This window comes from Prionailurus viverrinus, chromosome F1, assembly GCF_022837055.1.
Source record: "Prionailurus viverrinus isolate Anna chromosome F1, UM_Priviv_1.0, whole genome shotgun sequence".
Taxonomy (NCBI): domain Eukaryota; kingdom Metazoa; phylum Chordata; class Mammalia; order Carnivora; family Felidae; genus Prionailurus; species Prionailurus viverrinus.
In genome coordinates this window covers 59,895,203-59,916,486 of record NC_062577.1, presented here as the reverse complement: position 1 = coordinate 59,916,486, position 21,284 = coordinate 59,895,203, and the positions used below count along the sequence as shown (strand labels likewise).

The window sequence follows — 21,284 nt, the reverse complement described above, 5'->3', positions numbered from 1 at the left end:
GCAAAAGGAAGAAAAAATAACCTTATATCTGTCAAAAAAGACTTCAGCCACAGATGGGTTCACTATTGAGTTCTACCAATCATTTGGGGAAAAAATAACACTAATCTCACAAAATTTTTTTTTTTTTAGAAAATAGAGGACAATAAACCTTCCAACTTATTTATGAGACTAAAATAACCCTAATACCAAAACCAGACAAGAGTATTGTGAAGAAAGAAAATTACAGAACATTCGGATGAAAATAGCTACAAAATCCTTAAAATATTAGCAATTCAAAAATAGTAGTATATTAAATAGATAATACATCTGAACTAGGTGAACTTTTACCAGAAATACAAGATTGGTTGAGGATGTCTGACTTAATGTAATTCATGTTAACAGAATAAAGCAAAAAAAAAAAAAAAAAAAAAATCTGACCATCACAATTAATATAAAAAAAAAATTGACAGAAGGGAAAAACTTCATAGCAAAAACTATAAATGAGGAATCGAAGGGAAATTTTTCATCTGGTAAAGTGCATCTTTGAAAATCCTACAGTTAATATCCACATTAAGACTGGGAACAAGGCGGGGGTGGGGCGCCTGGGTGGCTCAGTTAAGTCTCCGACTTCGGCTCAGGTCATGATCTCAAGGTTTGTGAGTTCAAGCCCCGCGTTGGGCTCTGTGCTAATGGCTCAGAGCATGAACACTGCTTCGGATTCTGTCTCCGTCTCACTCTAACCCTCCTCTGTTCATGCTCTATCTCTCTCTCAAAAATAAATAAACATTAAAAAAATTTTAAAAAAAAGTGAGAACAAGGGAAGGAAGACTGGTCTATTTCTATTCAGGACTTTTCTGTGGGTTCTACCCAGCGGAATAAATCAAGGAAAGAGAAGAAATTTGTAAGCCTCAAAAAGGAAAAAGGTAAACTATATTTGTGACAATGTCATTGTGTGCACATAAGGAATCTATTAAAAAGAAACAAAACTATGCAAGTCACAGGATACAAGATGAATATAAAAATTGTCTTTCTAAGTACTAGAAATCAAACTACAGAAATTAAAATTATAAAAAATATTAGGAATACTTAACTAAAAGCCTACTAATTCTTGACACTAAAAATTACAAAATATTTCTGAGAAAAAGTAAAGCAAATCAATATCAGTGAAATGTACCTTTTTCACCAATTGGAAGCATCACTATTCTTAAGATGTCATTTTTCTCCAGTTGGATCTGTGGATCCAAAACAATCTCAATTAAATTCTCAACAGTTTTTATAAAATATAAATTTACATATTTATCCTAAAATTTATATGGATATTCAAAAACCCTAGAGTAATCAAACAAAATTCAAACAATAAGTACAAGTAAGAGGACTTATTTTATCTGCTTTCAGAAATTATTATTATTTTTTTAATGTTTATTTTTGAGACAGAGAGAGAGCATGAGCCTGGGAGGGGCAGAGAGAGAGGGAGCCCCAGAATCCGAAGCAGGCTCCAGGCTCTGAACTGTGAGCACAGAGCCCGATACGGGCTCGAACTCACAAACTGTGAGATCATGACCTGAGCCGAAGTAGGACGCTTAACTGACTGAGCCACCCAGGTACCCCTTTCAGGAGTTATTCTTAAACTACATTAATCAAAGTAGAATGGATTATTAGCCTAGTGACATATGCAAATTGATCAAATTAGAATCCGGAAATAAACGCATGGTCCTGTGGTTAATGATTTTTTACTAAGTCATCAAAGGAATTCAGTGGGAAAAGGAAAGAATTTTCAACAAGTGTTGCTTGAAAGATTGGAAGTTCTCATGGGGAAAATAATGAACCTGACTCCCTACCTCAAACCACACCTGAATTAGATTAATTAGAATTAATTAATCACACTACTCAAACCACACCTGAATTAGATTAATTCTAATCTAGAATTATAACATTTCTGCTATTATGAAAAAAGTGTTTCGCTAGTGAGATTCTTTGGATTTTTGAAGCCACGTATACTTTATTTGGGCATGTTACATAAATCTGTTCACTGAGTAACCCCCAAACCTACCAGTTTTGAATGGAGCCTAAAATAAAAGGCAGTTCTGTAATAAGTCTAGGTTGCTATGAATTCCAGGAATGAAGGTTCAGAGTCATCCCATCTGGCTGAGACCCATAACCAACTGGAGTGCTTGTTGAGGGCAATGGAAATGTGGAGCGGAGAGTGGACGAATGTAGTTACAAAGGCCAACTACAACCATGTGACTATCTTAGCTATCTTGGGTTCCTCTTGGGCCATATGACCCAGCAGCTTTGATGGTACTTGAAATGTCAGCGGTAGATAGAGATGCCGTTCGGAGCATTTGTCAGGCCCTTAGGAGTGAATGGCAGAGAAGATGTCTGGGTTTGGATGCAGTCATGCCATCATCTGCCCATAACATTTTAGTTTGCTGCAGGGCCTTAGTAGACAATGAATGCTTGGCCCTGGCCACAACATTACCATGTGAACTAAGCTTCCCGTCATGACTTGGGAATTATCTGACCCTCCCCCCCCAACCCATAAAGTTAGATGTGGATAGCAGCACTTCATCGCCAAATGGAAGTGATACATGAGCTAGCGCTCGAGCAGACCCTGAAGGCACAAAAAAGGAACATGAGGAAGCAGCCCAAATGCTCAAGGCCCTTCTCCTAATGCATTATCTTCTTGCCCTCTTAGCCCACATCGCTTTTCTCTTGGAGCTCTACCAATGACCAGTTGACGAAGGAAGAAAAAACTTGAGCCCGACTTACAGATGGTTCTGCATAATGTAAAAGTAACCCCCCCACCCCAACATGAGCACGGGCGCTGGAGAATAAATACGACTCAAGGAGATGTGCATGGGAGCCAAGCTGACCAGGGGTGAAATCTGGTGGTTTTGCCATGTCTCACCTTGGTCAGGGTGAGCTACGTTTCTCAGAACTCCCTTCCCTGTGTGTTTCTGGGTAGAGGGGGCTCCGAGAGAGATCCTGTGTGGAAGGGTGGAAGCAGAGAAGCAGCCACAGTGGCTCACACACATGGACGCTTATCTGCCGGCCGCCCTCTTTGGCTGAGGCAGCAGGTGGGCCTGAAATTGCTATGCCAACCCCTGTAACAGGTGAAATAAAATGGAGTCGCTTATGTCAAGAGGCTTTAAAACGGAGCCGAGAGGCCATTAAGGAGGTGCATGTCCTCACCTGATGGAACCGTGAACTTTTGAACTGTGTCAAATGGCAAATATTGCAAGGACTCTACACGGGCATCTGCAACTCGCTAGACTGGCAGACTTTTGCTTAGTGCGAGCCCTGGGGATCAATTACGTTTAGCCAAGATTGGTTTTCTGCCACCAACACCAATCAAAACTCTTTGCAAACAACATATGCAAGCGTTCCCCCTTTGTCTTTAAGAACCCCTGGCTTTTGCTCCCGAGGAGGACACAATTTGGGTTGCTCCCCAAATCTGTGCTCCCCAAATTCTGAGATCCCAAATAGAGTAAAACCTTGGCTTGTGAGTAACTTGTTCTGCTAGTGTTCCACAAGAGGAGCAAACATCTCTGATACATTATAACTTGATAAACTAATGATGTCTTGCAACGCAAGTAGCACATGATGCCGAACGTGACATGATCACAACTGAGCCAATGGTTCTCTCTCTCTCTGTCTCTCTCTCTCTCTCTTTCTCTCGCTGCGGGGTTGTGGGTGGTCGTCTCCATGCTCAGATGCTCCGTCTCAGGCTGCGATGTTTGGCAGAAATCAGTGACTTTTCAGAACGTTGGAAGGTGCCCACAACTGGCACTTGTGTATTTTTTGTCACTTCAGAGCACCTATGGACAGTTCTTTGCTTTTCCATCCAAGAGTAAGCTTAGGAATGCTTTGCTTCCTGCTAGGTCGGGCTGCCTGCAGATATACACCCTTTCCTTTGCTGCCCGATTGCCAGTTACATTAGATAGAGAATATGACAAGAGTTTATTAATACTGTGCTGTAGTCAACACCCGTGCGAGCGTATACAATGGCCCCCACACAGAAAAGGATTCCTCTGAGCCAATAGATAGCAGTGACTCCATTAGCGGTAGTGAAAGTCGTCCTACACAATAATCCTCCTCTCTCGTCTCCCTCACACCAGCCATGAAGATTTTCAAAGGTAAGTGCAGGTTTACTAGTTTGTTTTTCTTTATATTTTGTATTTTTGTTATTATTTTGTATTATATTACACTATTATAATCATTTTTGTGACTATTTTTGGGTCGTGGAACAAATCCTCTGAGTTTCCATTATTTCTTATGGGGAAATTTGCTTTGATGCACAAGTGCTTTAGATTATGAGCATGTTTCTGGAATGAATTATACATTCATGCCAAGGTTTTACTGTAAATGCTTTTGTTTTATTTCAGTCTTCCCGGTTTTCTCCCCGGATCCTCCCTCTGCCTCGCTCCACTTGCTGAGTCAGGTGCTGGTATTTACCCTGTGACGAAAGGGCCTGGCTCCCACGGGACACCCTCACCACCTGGACCAGAGGCACAGGTTCCCGTCTTTCCCTGTGGACTTCTGCTTAAGTGTGTGGGATCAGCTTGATTTCGTTCTCCTCCATTTTACGTCCATGTCTAATCCCTAATACAACAACAAAATCCCCAACTCTGTTCTGTGCCATATATCTTATCTCGTTATAGTGAAAAACCAAAAACTAACACAATCTGCCATCTGAGGTGCCAATTTCCGGGAATGACTGATGTAACCTTATTCCCGAATTACAGGAACATTTTAATTCTCTATAGGAGTTTTTGTCTAACAGGATTCGCCTTATCCAATGACATGGCTTTGAACTTCTAGTGCAACTTGGGGAAAATTTTGCCATAAAATTGGTAGACAATGATACAAATCCTTGAGCCAGTTGTCTGGGAGGAGCGGGATGCCAATTATCACCTTCTCAAAGCCCACAGAAAGTAGTACAAGAGTTTTTAAACCTTCCTTTAGTTGTGACTTCGTGGCCAGAACGGGGTGAGGGGTGGTGTGGGGCAAAAGTGTTTTGATCTGATGCCATTTACTCTGTACCAAGGGAATTCTTCTCAGCCAGGACTGTTTCCTGAAGACCCAGAATTGCGAGCAGTGTGTGACCGCTGAAGGTTTGTGATTAATGAACATAAAACTCCGTGTTCCAGGGGGCAGGAGGTCACAAATCACGAAGTCCTAGAACTCAGCTTGGTTTTTAGCGTTGACACGACCCAGCAGAACTCCACTCTGCACTGGACGTGGGGGAGGCTCGGGAAAGGGCATCCCAGGAGGTGCCGCTTTGAGCAGGGGGCGTGGAAGTGTATGCATCTTGGACCTGGAATCGTGACATGTGTGTGACATGTATCTTCCTTTCCGCTGGTGGGACCTGGGCAGATCACTTAATGTCCCTGGGCTGCTTCCTCAACTGTAACATGGGGATAATTGTGACTCTTTTTCCTGCCTCACTGAGTTGCGGTGGAGATCAAGTGGGCTTCACTTTTGTCATTCACTCGTTCATTCATTCGTTCCACAAATATCTTTCGAGAATACAATTTAGCAGCAGCACTGTCCTGCCCTACATCCTTGGGTTACGTAATTGAACAAGACACGAGTTCATAGTCTAGATGGACGCAAGAAACACCGCCACCTTGGGCAAGTCACTAACTCCCTCTTTTCTCAACAAGTACCTCGTGTTTATTTCTTGGGGTCATTGTGGTAATGGACAGAGAGTATGTGCCAAAACGTGTATCTTTTGGTACAAAGAATTATTATTTTCACGTTATTACTTATGTTTATTGTGACGTTATTATTATTTTAGGGAGAAAGGACGAAGTAAAAGAAATGCATCTTATTTTGGAGGGAGTGTGGTCAGAACGTCTCCGTTCGTGAATGACCCTCCAGCTAAGTCTCGGAGGCTCACGCGGGTCAGAATGAGGCAAGGTTCTGCAGGCACGGAGGAGGGGTGGCGCTTGGTAGTGAGGAGGACTGGTGTGGCTGTCTACGGTGCGGCACGTGGTCGATGAACTCCTTCAGGGAGAAGATGAAAGGGTAGTGTGGCAGCAGAACACGACCACTCTCTCCCACTGTGCTGTACCACACAGAGCTGGGATTCCTTCTGTTAATTTTTTTTAATGTTTACATTTATTTTTAAGAGAGAGAGAGAGGGAGACAGAGCGTGAGCGGGGAAGGTGCAGAGAGAGAGGGAGACACAGAATCTGAAACAGGCTCCAGGCTCGGGGATGTCGGCACAGAGCCAGATGTGGGGCTTGAACTTGTCAACCGCCAGATGGTGACCTGAGCCGAAGTCGGACGCTCAACCGACTGAGCCACCCAGGCGCCCCTCGGGTTCCTTCTAGAGCCCACATTTGTGATGCCTAGCATGCCACTCATCACCTTCTTTTGGAATTCTGTTTATGCAGTGCATCCCCCAACTAGATCCCAAACCCTTTGGGGACCAGGGACTAGGTTTAATTCATGTTTATATTCCTAACAGCAGAGGACTGGCACAGAGGACTCAGTAAATACATGTATCTTGAACAGCTGTCATGACTGCTGCAATCAAGTTCAGAACAAAGTGTTAATGTGCAGAGAACCAGGAAGCCCCTGACTTTGCCTGAAGTGCAACTGAAGGCTTCATAAGCAATGATGTTCGGAAGGATCAGGTCGGGATCTTTGTATTTATCCTATTAGGCTATCATGTTCTTTTATTCTTAAATGTTTTAGTTATTTTTGAGAGAGAGCGTGAGTGGGGGAAGGGCAGGGGGGAGGGGACAGGGGGTCTGAAGCGGGCTCTGCGCTGATAGCAGTGAGCCCGATGCGGGGCTCAAACTCACAAACCGTAGGATCGTGACCTGAGCCTAAGTCGGACACTTAACCGCCTGAGCTACCCAGGCGCCCCGAGACCATCACTTACTAAGAGAAAATTTCTTAGACACTATGTGACTTGTTCGGGTGATCCTTCAGGATCTAGAAAATTCAGCTGTTTGGACTTTGATGCTTAGGAATCAATGTTGCTACAGCGGCTGTCGCATTACTAGGGTTATACAAACCTGGTCTGTCGGCTGAATTACAGCTTAGTTGGAGTACATCTATTTTCTGAGCGCCAAACCAGAACACGTGGTCTGACGAATATACCTTTGGGGAAAGACCAAGTAGGGTATTTTGAATGGCAGCTGTCTTAGAAGATCTCTGTGACCTCGGGTTGCTAGATTCTTCCTTCCTTGTGCTTAAAAAAATATGAATTCTTGGGGCCCCTGGGTGGCTCAGTCGGTTAAGCGGCCGACTTCAGCCCAGGTCATGATCTCGCGGTCTATGATTTCGAGCCCCGCATCGGGCTCTGTGCTGACAGCTCAGAGCCAGGGGCCTGCTTCGGATTCTGTGTCTCCCTCTCTCTCTGACCCTCCCCCATTCATGCCCTGTCTCTGTCTCAAAAATAAATAAATGTAATATATATATATATATATATATATATATATATTCTTCAGGGCCCCAGGGGTGATGGTCTGTGGTTGATAAGAGAGGACTGGGGGCGGACAGGTTCGCTGGGATTCCACAGCAGTGTGGCTTAACAGCACAAACCGGATGTGCCAGGGGAAGGGACACGGAGGCTGTGCCCTGCGCGTGGTGCCCCATGCCTCTGAAGACGTGAAGGAGAAAATCCGGGCCTCCTTTGGGGTAAGACGATCTGAACTGAAGTTGAAGGGAGAAGAAAGAAAATCAAGGGAGGGAAGGAAAAGGAAGACACAAATCCGTAGCCACCTTGCATCCTCTCTTGGCCCCTTTCTGGCTGCGTGGCCTTGAGCTCATCGCTGAATGTCTCTGGGTGTTAGTTCCTCATAAGACCAAATGGAGCAGGGCACCTCCTGGCTCAGTCGGTTAAGCCTCCGATTCCCGATTTCTGCTCAGGTCATGATCTCACAGTTTCATGGGTTCGAGTCCTGCATCAGGCTCCGTGCAGAGTCCGCTTGGGATTCTCTCTCTCTCCCTCTCTCTCTCCCCCTCTCTCTCTCTCTCTGCCCCTCCCATTCACTCATATGCTCTCTCTTTCTCTCAAAATAAATAAACTTAAAAAAGAACCAATGGGGAAGAAATTCTTGCATCATAAAATTACGAAAATTACGTGTGTATCTGCCAAAAATAGAAACAGATTATATTTGGAGTAAGAAGGAAGCTATATTATAAAAATTAGAAAGAAGTAGCAGAAGAGTTACAAGATAGCAAAGAAGAATTTAAAAAATATTTAAGGAATAAATCCAGGCATAAATGGTATAATTTAATCCCAAAATAGGATAGTGAGACACCAGAGACAGAATAGGTACAAAGATTCTGAGGGGAAAGAGATCAGAAGTGAGAAGCTAATGTAATCACACACGTGGAAACGAATCGAAAGTTTAAAGGAAACTTACAGATGGGAGAAGTCACCAAAGCAACCGAACCACACGCAGGACGAGCCAGCATCAGGCTTTCCCTGTGGACACGAAAGTATACAACCTCAGATACCAGTCAAGAATCCCAGGTTGGGGGAAAGGCCACAGAGGACCCAGCTGGCCGTGGCCAAACACCTTTTTCAACAAAGAAACCAGTCAGAGGCTTTGTAAATAGGCCAGACCACAGACTGAAGGAAAACCCTGCATCCTTCTCATCTTCTCAGATAAGCTGTGACTTTATTAGTGTTAATGAAGAAACGAATTTTAAAAGAAAGATCACATTTCCCTGCACATAGATACACATTCCTCCATGAATCTTCAATAAAGAGCCCACAGGCATTATTCAAGGTCATTTGCTCTTTGACCAAACCTGACAAGATGCTTCAGTGCCGAGTTTGTTAACAGCATACTGCAGTCTGGAATTAAAAAAAGGACCTCCAGGGACCAAAGCCAGAAGACCCATATCCTAGGCTCAGCTCTGCTGATGTTAACTGTGTGACCTTGACACGTCCTTTATATCTCATGAGGCTCAGACTTACCATATGTGAAGTGAATGTTTTCATCCTACCTACTTGGACCACCTCATGGAGTTATGAGAACAATCAGGTGAAATAAGGTAAGAAAAAGCTCTACAAACATGAGTTAGTATTAGGTCATCGAGAAGACTGTGGTACTAAAGAAACCAGAAGAGCTCAAGTAGATATTTGGTAGACCAGTTAACTGAACCTGATTCTGTGTCACTTGGCTATAGTCTAGACTCTCAGGACATAAGGACATCAAGGAATGAAAAGGGGCCCAAGACTTTCTCCGTATCACACTTCGAAACTGGCTGGGGAAAGGGCAGGGGGTAGAAATGAGGACATCCTGTCATCTCGCTGTCTCTCTTGGTGATACGGAAGGAAATGCCTACTTTCTCTGATCATGCTCCTGATGATTCACATCAGCAAGATATAACGGGAAACAAATTGACCTGAATGAGGATCTGAGATTTTATTTTACAGGTTACAAAGTCATTTCATACATATGACTTCATTCACTCCTCATTGAGTCTCCGTTGGAAAATCTAGGTAGCCCCAGTTTTGTAGGTGAGCGCACAGAGGCTCCGGGAATTATTCACGCTGCTCAAGATGGACTAGAGGAAGAAACAAAAGCCTACAGCTCAAATTTTGTGACTCTAAGCCACACGTACTGAACCGACTGGAGAGAAATGATGATTGTAACTAGAAAAGCCATTTTCTCCCCCCAGCTCTAAAGCCTAATATTATCTACACATGATTTTCTGAAGTCTGCACTTACAGTTCAAAGGGACATTGATTTAGTTTTTACCAAAATATGCCATCTGTATCTTTGGAATCTCTTATAACCCTGTTTCCTGTTGAGGAGCTAAGATCTGAATAAATGCTTTCATTTGGATTTCAAATGCCTTTATCGTCATGATGCAGACACTTTATAGATAGCTGATAAATAAAATAGAAGGCCCCTCGCACAAGCTAAAAATATACCCTCTTTTTCTTCTTTTATCTATTCTTAGTAATTCTAGAAGGACAGAGCTGGGAAGATTTGTCAAGATAAGAGACATACAATCCCCAAGTGCCGTTAAACCTTTTTACAGGAATAAAGTGCAGTTTCAAAGGGGTAAGATTAGACCCCAGTACCTTCCTATCTCCGAAGGTGAGGCAGAAATTATAGTAAATGGTATTAGGATGGAAAGTCACAAGAGCTATCTGCCATAAAATAATCAAGAATAACTCTTTTTTTTCACCATTTTTTTAATGGTTAGCAGGATGGAGATGTGCCGGGATAAAGAACGTGAGAGGTGCGTGACCTCCTTGTACAGAAAAGGAAGAAAGCCACAGAGCAAAGAAGTTCAGTGGATGGCTACCTTGACGAAGGTAGGGTAGGTGGCCACCTGCCTGGAGGGGTCTGAGGTAGGTGAGGTCCCACCAGCCTCCTGTCTGCCATGGTGCCAGTCTGCCCCCCTTTCCGACTTGGCATTTATCACATTGGACAGCAAAAGTTTTGGGATGTGGGAGGGAGATTGTTTCCTGCCACAAGAATTTAAATCTCCAGTTAACTCACCCTAACCCTGGGCCTACCCTAGGAACTTGGGAGAAGAGGGGTGTCTGGAAGTTTTCACGTCCAGACTTTTTCAGAAGTTACAGTAACAGAACTTTTTGCTTTTGCAACACTCTTCAAAGAAGAGAAGTCCCTAAGTCTTCCACACAATCATCTTATCCAATTGGTAGGGACGCGTCTTTAGTGGAAGCATGCCAGATCAGAGGGATGTCACCCCCTTTAGTTAAGTGGGATCTGATGGGTATGAAGAAAGCCTCCCTGGGGAAGATGATGTCTGTGCTCTAATTCTTAAATGCGTAGGTGTTAGCTAGGTGAGATAGAGCGGATATTGTAAGAGGGATTGCCTCGCTGAGGTCTAGAGCATGAGACGGCACGGTGCTCTTGGAGTTCTGCAAGATGGTGTGAAAGGCTGGTTCAGAGACCTTTATGTATTAGGCTGAGGATCTAGGATGCCAGCCTCTAGGGCAGCGGCAGTCAAAATCTTAGAGTTCAAAGAAACTTCTAAGATTAAGAGTAATTTTTGAGGGCATCCCATATAAGAGTAGTGGTTATGTTATTATCTGTCATTTAATTAATTAGTTATTTTTTTTAAGTGTATTTATTTAATTTGAGAGGGATGGGGAGCACGCATGAGCTGGGGAGGGGCAGAAAGAGAGGGAGAGAGAGAATCCCAAGCTGGCTCTACGTTGTCAGCGCGGAACCCAACGTGGGGCTCAATCCCACAAAACCGTGAGATTAGGACCTGAGCTGAAATCAAGAGTCGGACGCTTAACTGACTTAAATTTTTTAATGTAGAATATTGGAAATGACAAGCTGATAGACATCGAGGGATGCTTTAAGTGAAATTTGTACTTTGCCTTTCAAGACTCAAGTATTGAAATAATACATAGAAATATGAGATGTAAATCAATGGATGGTGAAGGGTGCACATAAGTCTGTACAAGCTCTACTCTTGGGCCAGGCATTCTGGGAGGCCGAAGAGCATGAAAGGCCATTGAAAGGTTTTAAACAGAGAAATGACACGACCAGATAAATCCTAAGAGGAGTGACGTGATCAGATAAGCTGTGTTCTCCCTTGCTGTTAAAGCTGTTAAAGATTTGGTGTGTTATTCCTCGTGGGAGAATTCGCATTTAAGGGAGATCACTCACAGGATGGACAAAGCTCAACAAAATGGAATAAACGCAAAATGGTAGTTGAGATCTATAGCATGATGACCTTGCCAGTTCTTCAAATCCAGGTAAAGAGTAAAACAATACATAATAGCTGCTAGAATATTTGGATAAAAGACTGTTTTGCGTTCGTAAATCTTGGCTTATTACCTCGAGCTGTCAGGGAATGGGGCCATGTAGAACATGGAGGGTTGGGCAGATTTCAAAAAATAAGATTATAAAAGATAGATCTCCTCCCTCAATCAAAACACTCTTTCCCTCTGGCTGTGTTCAGGAAGGTTTTGAGAAATTAGTAATGTGTCTCACCCCATTGGATTCATTCACATTAGCATTGAATAGCTGGTAACTTTCTAAGAGGGCATTTTGCCTTTTGATGAGAACTTTGTTAACCCAAAAGGACATTTGATTGAGAAAATTATTATAGAGATAGAGGAAAGCTGGATACTTTTGAAAAGCACAGCTTTTCTGGGCCAGCCCTACCTTCGCATTTCACTAGTTTCTTACAGTTCTTTGATTTCAACTTTAAGAACACTCACTCTTATAGATACGTGAAGGAGGCATACCATGAATTTCACTCCATAGGAAAAATACCCCAGACTGGGAATCAGCGCATCCGTAAGATGCATGCTATTTATCCAGATGTGTAACTTCGGGAAAATCATTTCACCTCCATGGGCCTCAATTTCCTCATCTTTAAAATGAAGATTGGGAAGCACAATTCCTTAGGATGGCAGGGCAGTTTTTCGTGTGTGACAGCTGGACTGGACTCATCACCCAGGGCAATCCGACTTCCTTAGGCAAGTGAACGCCCCCTTTGCTCTCAAGGGTTGTCTCCCAGCTGCTGGCATCTTAGCTGAAGAAGAACTTTGCAGAGTGGGGAAGACTACGCTCTCATCCTGAACATAAGACGACATTTGTAATGTCTATTCCAAGGCTGACATTTCCTGAATCTGGATTCTTCCTTCATCACTCTCTGCTCATTCTCAGCAGAATTGTTGGAGAAACGCAAGTAGATATAAAAGTGATGGCTTTAGCTGCTAAATGAAAAGCGGTCAAAATAAATATTCACTTATAAGAAATAAGGGAACATCAATGGGCCCTGGCTACCAAAGATTAAGCAATGGCGGCCTCCTCATAAGCTTTGCTTTCTAATAACATTTTCATCCACAGTTTTTAACAAGTTATAACATTGAGAGGGTGGGACTTGACCACAAAATGGAAAAGCCTGGAAATTGGACCAGGAATTCACTCGATGAGACTCATTCAAATGAAAAGTGCACGGAGGCATTGGGAAGCTATCTGAGAAGGTGTAAGGTAAGATTTGGAAAGTGGTTTATGAGCAAAATGGTTTTCAAGATATTACTGATTTAAAAATGCAAAAGTAGCAAAATGTGCTTGAGAGCTCATATAGCTTGGAGAACTTGGCTTATCTCACTGACGGATAAGAGCATGGACTCGCACTTGGGCAGTATTGGTATAGTCTGTTCTACTCAAGTAAGAACTAGTAACCTAATGCTGTGAGGGATCGCACGTGGTTCCTTTGGTCTAGTAAAACAAACAGGAGCCTGAGAGGCAGTCAGCCTGTTCTGCCACTAATTCGTAGTGATCTTGAGAACATCACTTCTTCTCCACGGGGGAAAAAACGTATCAACGGTCTTTCCTCTAGTAATACTTCTTGATGGAAACTCCCAGAAACGCATCCCAGATAATTAAAGAGGAGATTAGGTGGTAATGAAATGACTCGGGGCCATTGCATCTACAGTAAATGGAGTTAGGCTTCGTGGGGACTTGGAAGGAGACCGAGGAAACTGTCAGAGACCAGGGCAGACATTCTCTTCAGTTTCTCTCCCAATCGCTCTCATTCCCACACACACGGACTCTCATCATTGTCTCTCCCTGCAAATCTTCTCCCGTTTATGCTTCTTTCTGTACGCAAACTTTCCCCATTCCCCAGTCCCCACCCCTCTAGTTGATTAATTTCAGCCCATTACCTACACCATCCGAACACCAAGTCTAAGGTCATAGAATTGAGCTGCTTGCAAAGGCACTGGGATCTCAGCTCTTTCACGAGTGCAAGGGGAGAAAAGAATGATGTTACTCACCCCAAACTGCAGGATCCAAACGGTATCATGGGCTTTGTTCTAACAGTGAACAGCAAGGTCAAGAAGTTGTCATTCGAATGCAAGGGAAAGTGGTCAACGGAGTGCATGAGGCTGGGTCACTTTGTATCTCCCTTTCTGAGTTTTGCTGGCAGGCTATATTAGAATCGATGCTTGTTTGGATAAGGATCATCCCAATGGAAGCTGTACTCACCTGGTGTCAGGAGGATAGTGAACAAAGAAGCCTATCTTAAGGGGCAGGCTCACAGCAAACGTACGCAGGAGTCAAGAAGGACTCACAGGAGGTTGTGATACAGATATGTGTTTAATAAAATGTAGGTGATCATGGTTACAGACACATATTGGGTGCTTTATTTATCAAGAAGTGTGAGTCGCATAGTACACAACATATTGCATACAAAATCAGAATATAAACACAACCGTTTCTACATGAAAAACCTATGGGATAAATGCTGACAGATGCATTTCCAGCCTTTCATTTCTCCTCCTCTCGGTCTCTCCTGGAGACGAGTTGTAAGCTCCAGCAGTTTTTAAAAATTCAGTTCTCCCATGCCCTGATACTATATTATATATATACATATATATATACATATATATATATATGTATATATATATATATATATATATAAAACTTTTGGCAAAAAATGATCCAGATAATTTCCCTCCATTGGAAAATTTCTCAGCATATCCCTTTGCTCACACATTTCCTTAGACAGGAAATTAAATGCTTTTAACGTATCGGTTATTACACGATTGTGGTTACACTCACCTATTTTAAATGTTTCCTCTTACGGAGGAAGAGAAGAAGGGAAGGTATAGGTGTGAGGTGGGGAGGGAAAATACCTCAGGAGACAACTAGTACCTTGCAAGAGGCTTCTTAAACCGGATATGAAAAAGTTTGATGCGTATCTTCTCTACTAGAAAAATCAGATAAGAAGATTATTATTGTTATTCAGCTGTGAGGTGAGGATAATATTCCAAAGATTTTTCCCCCCTTCACTCTCTGCTCTGAGTCTCCATTCAAAGCTGCAAATGTCCCCTCAGTTGGAAGAATCTTTTCAGTTCCAGGATGGCTCATTGAGGCTGGGGAAAGCCTTTGTTTGGGTATCGATTACTCTGGTCTACCAGACGCCCCATTTGCATGAAAGTATGTTTGACACAAGCAGCAGTTTGGCCTCCTCCAAGAAAACCGTTAGGTACATACTTGTCTCATAGAATGAGGAGACCAGACAACCAGAGAAGTGTAATGACGATCCAGTCGGGCTGTAGTGAAGACCTCACGTCTGGAACCTACATAGAGTTGCCTGGCTCTTGGGTTTAGACGTTTGGATGTTAGAAACCCAGTTCTCCACTCTCTGCTCCCTGGCGCGGGTGAGCCAAGTGGGGACAGCAGATCCACCATATTGATTCTTCCCTCTAATCAAGACTGCCTCGGATTTGATTTTATTGTTTTAAAATTTCTTTTAATATTTATTTATTTTTGAGAAAGAGAGAGAGAGAGAGCACGCGAGTATGAGCTGGGGAGGGGCAGAGAGAGAGAGGGAGACGCAGAATCCGATGCGGGGCTCAAACCCACAAACCATGAGATCATGACCTGAGTCCGAGTCGGAAACTCAACAGACTGAGCCACCCAGGCGCCCCGTGAGACTCCCTAGGATTTTAAGAGGAAGTTTCTCATTGAGCTGCACTGTGAGTCAAGAAATGCCTTTCCGCAATCGTGTTGATGACAGAAAGAAATGGTTTGGTTTTGGTCAAGAGGAGCTATTCTTAAATGTTTCCTAGGAAATGGATTAACTTTATAGGCCTGGGCACTTATCGCTAACCCTCTGTCCTCTCTCCCTTTTCTTCTCCTGGGCCTTTATCTCCCAGACTTGCTAAATTCCCAGGAAACAGGAAATGTTTGGATTGCTGGAGGGAATGATTTCAGGGATTAAAAAAAACCTTTTCCCTGAAATAGAGAATTTCCCTTTAAACACTTTTTATTATCTAATCTGTGATGGGACAGATGACAAAGCCCTGGCAGAGAATTATTGTTGGTGGATCGGTTGATCTGCTGATGCTGAAGGTTTTATGGAAACTTCCAAACATTCCAAACACTTGTTATTCTTTGGGAGGCAGTTGGTAACGCCATCCTACCCAAAGGGAGTAGAGAGAGAGCACACGGCAACCAAGCAAAGCTACATATTTGTAGAGGATAAAAATAAAAACAGTTCCTTTCACCAATTTTTTCTCATTAGGCACAAAACACTGAAATCTACGGAGAGGAGAGCAGAGAGCTCATTCGCTACAGAACTGGAGTCCCTCCCTCCCCCACCCTCCCTGGGTGTGGGGGGTGAGGCACAGAACATTTCCATACAATTGATGCTATTGATGTGAAAGCACAGTGATTGAAATGTCTCAGTTCTGCATTTCAGAAGGTCTAGCCAGGAGAAGGCAAGGGTGTGTGTGTGTGTGTGTGTGTGTGTAGGGGGTCGCTTGCGTGAACAAGTACTGCTTTGGTAGATAAACACAGCCTCCTAATTTCCTCTAGAATCAACAGTCTATGTCTTTTTTCTGGTCCAGTTGGGACCGTAATCTGACACCAAGCCCAAACTGTATCAAACCCAGGCAGAGAAAGTTAGGTTGCGGGCTATTCCCTGGCCTCGTCTTAGGTTTCCTTCAAGAAGGAGAGGCGTAGCTCCCTCTTCGCATTGACCACAATTTGATTCCGCTACCTCTGTACATCCCAGATCACTTACAACTGTAGCTACATTTTCACAAGGGAGGGAGAACCGAAGCACCACAGGACTCCTGCATTAAGTTTCACGCTTTCCCAGCAATTTACTCAAGAAAAAGTGGGGAGGAGGGGGGAGGAGGGGGAGGCAGTGAGACACAGACATTACACAGGTTTTTATTTTCCTGGAAGGATCATCCCAGTTTTTCTAAGTTCCCAGAATTAAACGAATGTTATTTTCTTTGTGTTACCATGGAAACTTCCAGTAACACTGTGGGTTTTTTTTAAATTTTCTTTTGTCTAAGTTTAAAAACCCTTTTCAAAGATTTCAAAGAACTTTTTTAGGGCAATTTTGATATGTTTGCTTTTCTCATTTGGGGCTGTGATACTTGCTTTCCTTTCAATTTTTTCATTTCATAGGTTAGAATAGTTTCTATTGTGTGTGTATACTACTTTAAATTTAAAATAGTATATACAGATGTCTCTATTACAGGTCGTTGTTTGGCTGGGAAGCATTCATTTTTATTTCCCTTCACAGCCCTGCCCTCATGGTGCTTTTCCTGCCCTCTGCCTCCTGAGTTCAGCCTATGGAAGGGTGAAGGCCTCCCTTTTACCGTCCACAGACAAGTCCTCCCCACCGCCAGAGGGCGTGCAGTTTGTGAATCCAGTTGATCTGGGTCTGTGCAACAGCAACCATCTGGGTGAGCTCTGGAACATCTAGTAGATTCTCTGAGTGTTGGCAACCATTTGGCTCTTTCAAATAATGCGAATCAAAAATTTTGAATTTTTAATTCAACGAACATTTTTCTGAAAAATGTTTTGGCATTCAAGGACAGTAACTCCCCTAGATCCTTGTGTTCTTACCCTTTCTAGCTGCATGAGAAACTCAAGGGCTGGAGATTTGATGCTAATCTGGACAGTGTAGCCGGATGCGGAGGAAGGCAGTACCAGGAATTTTTGATCTGAGTCGCCTGTCACTTCTACACAAACGCACACGGCGAGGATGTCTCCATGCTCACGGTGAGAGCTGTCGACTGCTTATGACAAGCTTCTCTGCAGTGAGCAATGTCTACACCTATAAGTGGACTCTTACTACACTGGCAACTGTTGACAGTGGACCCACTTAGTCCAGCCCACTTTCAGAATGTGAGATAAATAGCAAGTATTCAGAAGTGCATGGTATCCTTTGAAATAGCAAAATTAGAGAAAAGCCAACAAAAACAGCCAGTGTTCGCCTGAAGGATATGGTAACGATATTCTCAGGAAGTAATTGAATAAACAGGCTACAAACATGGAAAACTAGGAGTGTGTGGAAGAGAAAGGGAAATAAAAGGAGTAAATACAAGACTAAATGTAATCTTCTCCTTAAACACTTCAGAATTTTATTAATCCTTAACAAGTTCTTTTCAAATTAACTCAATATCTTCTTCCTGGTTAGCTTCAAATATAGTTTAGCTTGATTCTCCTTATTACTAAATTATGTAAATCATTACTTAAATCTACTAGAGATAAGAAAAAAATCTAGCGAGACTTATAATAATGAAAGACGGAATTAAAAGTTTAAAACTACTAAAAAATACCACGGCCTATCGATCAGCTGTGTGCAAGTCACGTTAGGATATACATGTGCACTTTGAAGACGAGTACAACCCACTAACATGGGCAGCAAAACAGGGCAGGGAGAGATGGAGTTGGTAAAAAATCACATTGTTTCGCAAAACGTGGGGTCCTTCGGAATGCTATCTCAGAAAGCCTCCGCAGTCGAATTAATTTTTCTAAAGATAATTTGTTCTTTTGAAGATAATCGCCATTCCCTAAATAAACAGATGGCATCATAGGGTAATTAGCCATTTGTAGGCCTGACAAAGTTTTCCCATTTTAGTGGATAGCTCTCCTGATGTGGCGGTAAGAGAAATCGCGCTGGACGGCATCTGTTGTATTTTACGTGAGTGGAGTTGCAAAGTTTGGAATTTCATACTCACGGGGACTTAAAATAATTTGAAAATGGAAACTTTGGGCCTACGTACTTAGATGCATATATATATACATTTATTAAATACTCCATTGTCAGGTTGTTGATTTAATACAAGATTTGGTAACTTGGTGGGGGGTATGAGAGAGGTATAAGGAAAGAACCCATATGGATTGTGTTCAGCTTGACTTTGTATAAACATAACATATTTATGGTTATATCTCTGGCTAGTGATCTCCAGCCAATGCAAAGAGGCTCTAAAGGGAAGATTGATATTTTAAATAATGTATTTGCTTAGAAATCAAATAATGGCTGCCTCATAAAATTCTTACCACCTTTTAGTAACCAAGGTCAGAAATGGAGGGATAATTCCCCCTGGGTCAGAATGAAAACAACAAATGAGATCAATGGATCTCATTTGAAATCGGTCTTTCCACATCCACATTCTTTTTCGTACCAATCTGGGTGGATAGAGATCCATTACCTAAACCAAATGGACCCACATTCTACGGTATCATATTCTTTTCTTATGTTTCCTTGCCATAAGCAGAATTTTCCTGTGACTGTGATTAGCGTTGACAACAACATCCTTAAGAATGGGGCAGGAAGAAGAAAATGGGAGAGGAAGGCATTCAGACACTAGATAAACATCCAAAATAATGTGCACAAAAAGAGTCAACAACACCACCCGGGATTTTCCCCTGTTTGGGTATCTTCGAACGAAGCAGCTATGGGAAGCTAATGTAGATTAGATTGCTGGAAAATGCAGGGTTATTACAGAGGAAATAACTCACTGGATGATCCACACAGCCCGACTAAATTACTACTTGATTAATTCCTGATAAAACTCCGAGCGCACAAAGCGAGGCAGTGAATCCTTTTCCATCAGGGCATAGATTCTTTTCTGGGCCACATCGAAGCTGCTCGGGGACGGTTCCACCAGGTTCTTCGTTGTGATGTCCTTTGTGAAGTGATCGATATTCACCTGCGGGCCAGGAAACAGGGTCACGAGTCAGCCCAGGTGGCAGGATTTGATGGGGGGGTGGGGGGGGGGGTGGGGAGGGACAGGAACTGGTCACCAATAAAGTCATGAGGGGAAGAGGCTCCTAAGAAGTGAGAAGAAATGTCATTTCTGTTGTATAGGCAGTGGGGTGAAGCAAGAGATACTCTAAAAAACGCACGAGTCGGCTTAAGATCCAAATAACGCACGTGTCGGAATTCCACCGGCAGCTACCGTGCTTACGGCTTTTAATCCTCACAAGAACCCCAAGAACATGTGTAGGCAAAGCTTAAGTGGTTTTCTCCAGGGCACCGAGCTAAGGCGTGCATATGAGTCAGAGACTCAGAGTTTGAATCCGCGTGTCCTGACGCCTCATCCCTCAACCTTCCTTCGGCCGCGTGTGCTTTCACGCCTGATGGAGACAGAGAAGAGGAGAAGGGAATTCTGACCCGATCCAGAAGCTTTTTTTACGGATCTGGAAGAGCGAGGAAATGGGGTCTTTCCCGGAACAAACCAGGCAACAGTGTTTTTGACAGACAAATGATAAGAATAGCGGCTAGTGTTCATCGGGCGCTTCGTCTACACAGCCTCTTTGCCGGGAACGTTAGTTTTACGGGCTCTGGGTTGAGGCTCCCGTTGAACCTCACCACTCTGAGCGGGACGCCCACATGTCCATCTTGCAACCGAGGGGCAGAATGCGAGGGATTCGCTCCAGGTCACGAGTGGGAGAGAGAAGATTAAAAAGCCAGGCAGTGTCGCCCTTCACTAATAGACTGCAGCCTTGGAAGGCGTTGCGGCTTGATGTCCTGCGTGCAGTTAGCGACACATCGCCCAAGTCCCCGGGGGGACACCGTTCGTATTAGGGGCCAGATGGATGGTCCCCCGGATTGTGCAGGGCACAGCCCTGCACGGGCCTGCCTGAGTGTGACTTGGGAGGATTCGCTGCTCATCATCTCGTGGGCTTTAAGGACCCTTAAGCTATCTGGCTGTAAAAGAGAAAGAAACAAAACCCAAATTGGCCAGTGGTTCTGAATTGGAAGGTCGCAAAATGTCCTAGATCGCTCCTGGGCTGCTAGAGGTCCTCGACACTGGAAAAGCTCTCTGCGCTCAGAGGATGTGGGTGTGGCTGCAGGCAGAGTCAGGGACAAAAGCCTGGCGGAGAGTGCCAGGCCAGGATGGGCCGGACAGTGGGCGTGAGCTGGGCTCCAAGCTCCAAGATAAAAGGAGTTGAGACTGTGGTAAGATTTTCCATGGTGAGAGGGGCCGGAGTGCTTTCTGCAGGAGGAAACGATGCAGCACAGCCTCAGAGCTGAGGTCCAGGGCCTGACTCTGCATGTGGGGACCCCAGCCCGGTGAGGTCAAGTTACATGCCCGCTAACGCTCAGGAGGGACAGGATGGAGGCGACGCTGTAACGTATACCTCTCTGTTCCCAGTCTTTTCTTCTTCTTTTTTTTAATTAAAAAAAAAAAACTGTTTACTTATTTTGAGAGAGAGAGTGCGATCAGGAGAGGGGCAGAGAGAGAGAGAGAGAGAGAGAATCCCAAGCAGGCTCTACACTGTGAGCATAGAGCCCGATGCGGAGCTCGAACCCACGAACTGTGAGATCATGACCGGAGTCAAAATTGAGAGTCCGATGTTTTCTGTTTTTCGTGTTTATTTGTATTCAGAGAGAGAGAGAATGAGCAGGGGAGTGGCAAAGAGAGAGGGAGACACAGAACCCGCAGCAGGCTCCAGGCTCTGAGCTGTCAGCACAGAGCCTAACTAACACCAGGGCTCGAACTCCCAAACTGCGAGATCATGACCTGAGCCGAAGTCAGAGGCTTAACTGACTGGGACACCCAGATG

The 21,284-nt window shown here is 43.7% G+C and overlaps 1 protein-coding gene across 1 annotated transcript in view; it reads right to left on the bottom strand.

Annotated features, from left to right (window-relative positions):
• Positions 1-14,038: 14,038 nt before the first annotated feature.
• The window catches only part of RGS5 (regulator of G protein signaling 5), a 51,164-nt gene continuing 43,918 nt past the window's right edge, over positions 14,039-21,284 (bottom strand). The window contains exon 5 of the mRNA XM_047840929.1: positions 14,039-19,423. Coding sequence (XP_047696885.1) covers positions 19,262-19,423 — 162 coding nt within the window. The 3' untranslated portion in view covers positions 14,039-19,261. The remainder of the gene's footprint in view (positions 19,424-21,284) is intronic.